This window comes from Phytophthora parasitica (genome assembly GCF_000247585.1).
Source record: "Phytophthora parasitica INRA-310 unplaced genomic scaffold supercont2.27, whole genome shotgun sequence".
In the NCBI taxonomy this organism is placed as follows: Eukaryota; Oomycota; class Peronosporomycetes; order Peronosporales; family Peronosporaceae; genus Phytophthora; species Phytophthora nicotianae.
In genome coordinates this window covers 293,284-296,001 of record NW_008649013.1, presented here as the reverse complement: position 1 = coordinate 296,001, position 2,718 = coordinate 293,284, and the positions used below count along the sequence as shown (strand labels likewise).

At 47.1% G+C, this 2,718-nt stretch overlaps 1 protein-coding gene across 1 annotated transcript; it reads right to left on the bottom strand.

The window, feature by feature from the left end:
* Nucleotides 1-423: 423 nt before the first annotated feature.
* On the bottom strand, nt 424-1,334 carry PPTG_11574 (hypothetical protein; the record flags this gene model as incomplete). The annotated part of the gene is made up of 2 exons (XM_008907674.1): nt 424-1,114; nt 1,168-1,334. 2 exons carry the CDS (start codon nt 1,332-1,334, stop codon nt 424-426), a joined length of 858 nt encoding a protein of 285 aa, XP_008905922.1.
* Nucleotides 1,335-2,718: the final 1,384 nt, after the last annotated feature.

Sequence of the window (2,718 nt, the reverse complement as noted above, 5' to 3'; positions counted from 1 at the left end):
GGGGGGAAACTAAGGAGGGCCCTCCAGCTGGGAGGGCTCTCACAAAAAAAGTTATTTGTTGCAAAAAATAGAACGAGCCGTCGGCAACGGCAAATCTAATTTTTGGCGTTGCCGACGAGATGTGGCTATAGGAAATATAGTTTTCAACTACGGCTACCTCCACCATGCGGCCCTCGTTTCCGCCTTCCGGCTTTGCTATAGTGTCTTTGCAACTGGATATGCCTACTTTCGACGCATTGCTTAGCGAAGCACGATCACGCACATACACACCAGTTTTTCGAGAGGTCGGAGGAGCTAATGATGGACCATTTCGAAGCCAGTCGCGCGTTATTCGACTGAGTTCGGCACTAAAACTTGTCCAAAAAGCTATTAACGAGGACGCGTGTATTAGAGACGAGAAGTATACACCTACAGTATTTTCCTTCATGCATTCTCGGCCTGGTGGAAAAGCTCAAGAGCCCCATCAAGATTAAACGGCTCTGGGACATCATACTCTAACATCAATAGACGTAACATGTTCAGGGCCCAAGTGTAGTCTTGTTTCTTCTCCCCTGGAAGCCAGGCTTGACAGACAGGGATTACAGTGTCCATTCCAGTAAGCGAGATGACATTTAGAAGCGGGAGGTCGAACTTATTAGTCTTGTACGTGCAGTTCATCACTAAAATGTCAGAGTTAAACTTGTAAAGACTTGCGGTAGCAGGGAGCCCACAGTAGATATTTAAGACATTGAGTTCGAGGTATGTTGTGTATCGATAAAATAACTTCTCTTGGTTGAGCTGGTTGAAGAGGGCCTCAATAGGAGTAGCGGAAGCGAGAACTCGACGACGAGCTGAGTCCTTGGCGTTAGCGATATCCTTAGGAAGTAGCATAGTGTTGGGGTCATGATTCAACATTGTTGCGTAAATGTTGGCTACAGGTACACCAGCTGCAGATTGAGCCTCAATTGTACTGTGAACTGAGCGCTCAGAAGTAGCAATGATACCCTGAGCAGCTCTGGATCTGTGAGCTGCGTGGACACGAGCGTCCATGGATGGCTTGTGGTTGTGAACGGCGCTGCTATTACCAGTGTGAACGATGGCCCATTCCCCTGCAGGTGTATTCTTGTCGATCGCCCTCAACGAAATCCGCATTGGACAGCCACACCGCGACCCGCGTTTAATTCGAACCCTGTCTTCGGCAGCGAGTTTTTGAGTACACTTCGGTTTGCCCGCACGATCGCATTCGTAATTTCGGATGCAAATCTCGCCGTTGTCATTTTTTCGTATACGCCTTCGCGATACGTTGAAGCCATTTGATCTTGTCCACGCATGAAGCGCGGGTTCAGCGGCATCATGGTTCGGATAGTTTTTTTTTCGGAGGAGGGTCAATGTGAAAAACTTGATCCGACATTGATCCGACATTGCGATAGCGTAGAGTGTTCTTCCAAGTGTTTGGGAAATTAACACAGCTCTGATTGTGGAATGCAAGATCACACGCTCTGGTGGTTTCTTGTCTAGTAGTTACGACATTTATTTATAAGAACTGTACGTTGTCTGTGAAATTTGTATTGTAACGATGTGGCCTTTTACGTCGGCAACGCCAAAAATTAGATTTGCCGTTGCCGACGGCTCGTTCTATTTTTTGCAACAAATATTTTTTGTGAGGGCCCTCCCAGCTGGGAGGGCCCTCCTTAGTTTCCCCCCGTTACGCGTCCTCGACAAACCTTCCCAGTATCTTCCCGTATCTTTCCGTATCTTTCCCGGATGGGTACTGAGTTAACATAGTATTTTAGTGTCCAGGATTAATCCTGTATTCAATACGGATATTACCATGATTATAATCCAGGCCCGCAACAGCTGCCATGCTTGCTGAACAGTCTCAAAATATGTTTTCTGGTGTTTAGCGTTTATCGAATTCGCTGAGGGTTTCCTATAAAGCTTTATATATTAAAACTTCAGTTTTTCGTGAGTCCTATCGGTATAAGCGCAAGCGATCTAGTACAGTGCTGGCGGTGGATATACTGCCCCCCCCCCTTTTTCTCTGTATTTCATCCAATAAGCTGCTCTAGACAAACCTGTTTTAGCTAATTGAAAGACCGTGTCAATACGAATCCAATGGTGGTGGAAGTAGTCAATTTGAATAGGTTAATGCCAAGTTAAACCAAAAACAATAACTTCAACTTCAACATCTATGGCGGTGGCTATACTGCCACTTGGTTTTTATTTGTTAGAGCTCGTCACTAATGGCGCTGAAACGTACTCAATACTTGGTCTTAGCTCCGTGGAGCTCTAGGACGGACACGCACCTCTTGGACATAGAGTTGAGAAGCTTCGTCGTGTAGCTCAGCGAGATATCCCCCTAGCATTTCTTGATCGTAGCAATGAGAGAATCTCGAATCTGAAACTGGCGTCCATCGGCGTAAACAGCGCGCGCTAGAACTCCCCACAGATTCTCAATGGTCTGGGGACTTCGCTGGCCACGTCATTGTCATCACATTTTCCTCCTCGAGGAAGGTTTTGGTAGCCCCAGAAGAGTGAATGGAGGCGTTGTCGTGTTGGAAAACGCAAACTCGGCCATAGATTCGATCGATGTAGGGCAGCAGATGCTCGGACAACGTATAGATGTAGCGTTCACTGTCCTGTGTGCACTCTAAAACCACCAACTCGCTCTTCCCCTGAGCACAAAATGCCCCCTTCCACCTCCGTTTTGACGACGGGAGTACATCTGCGGTTCGAACC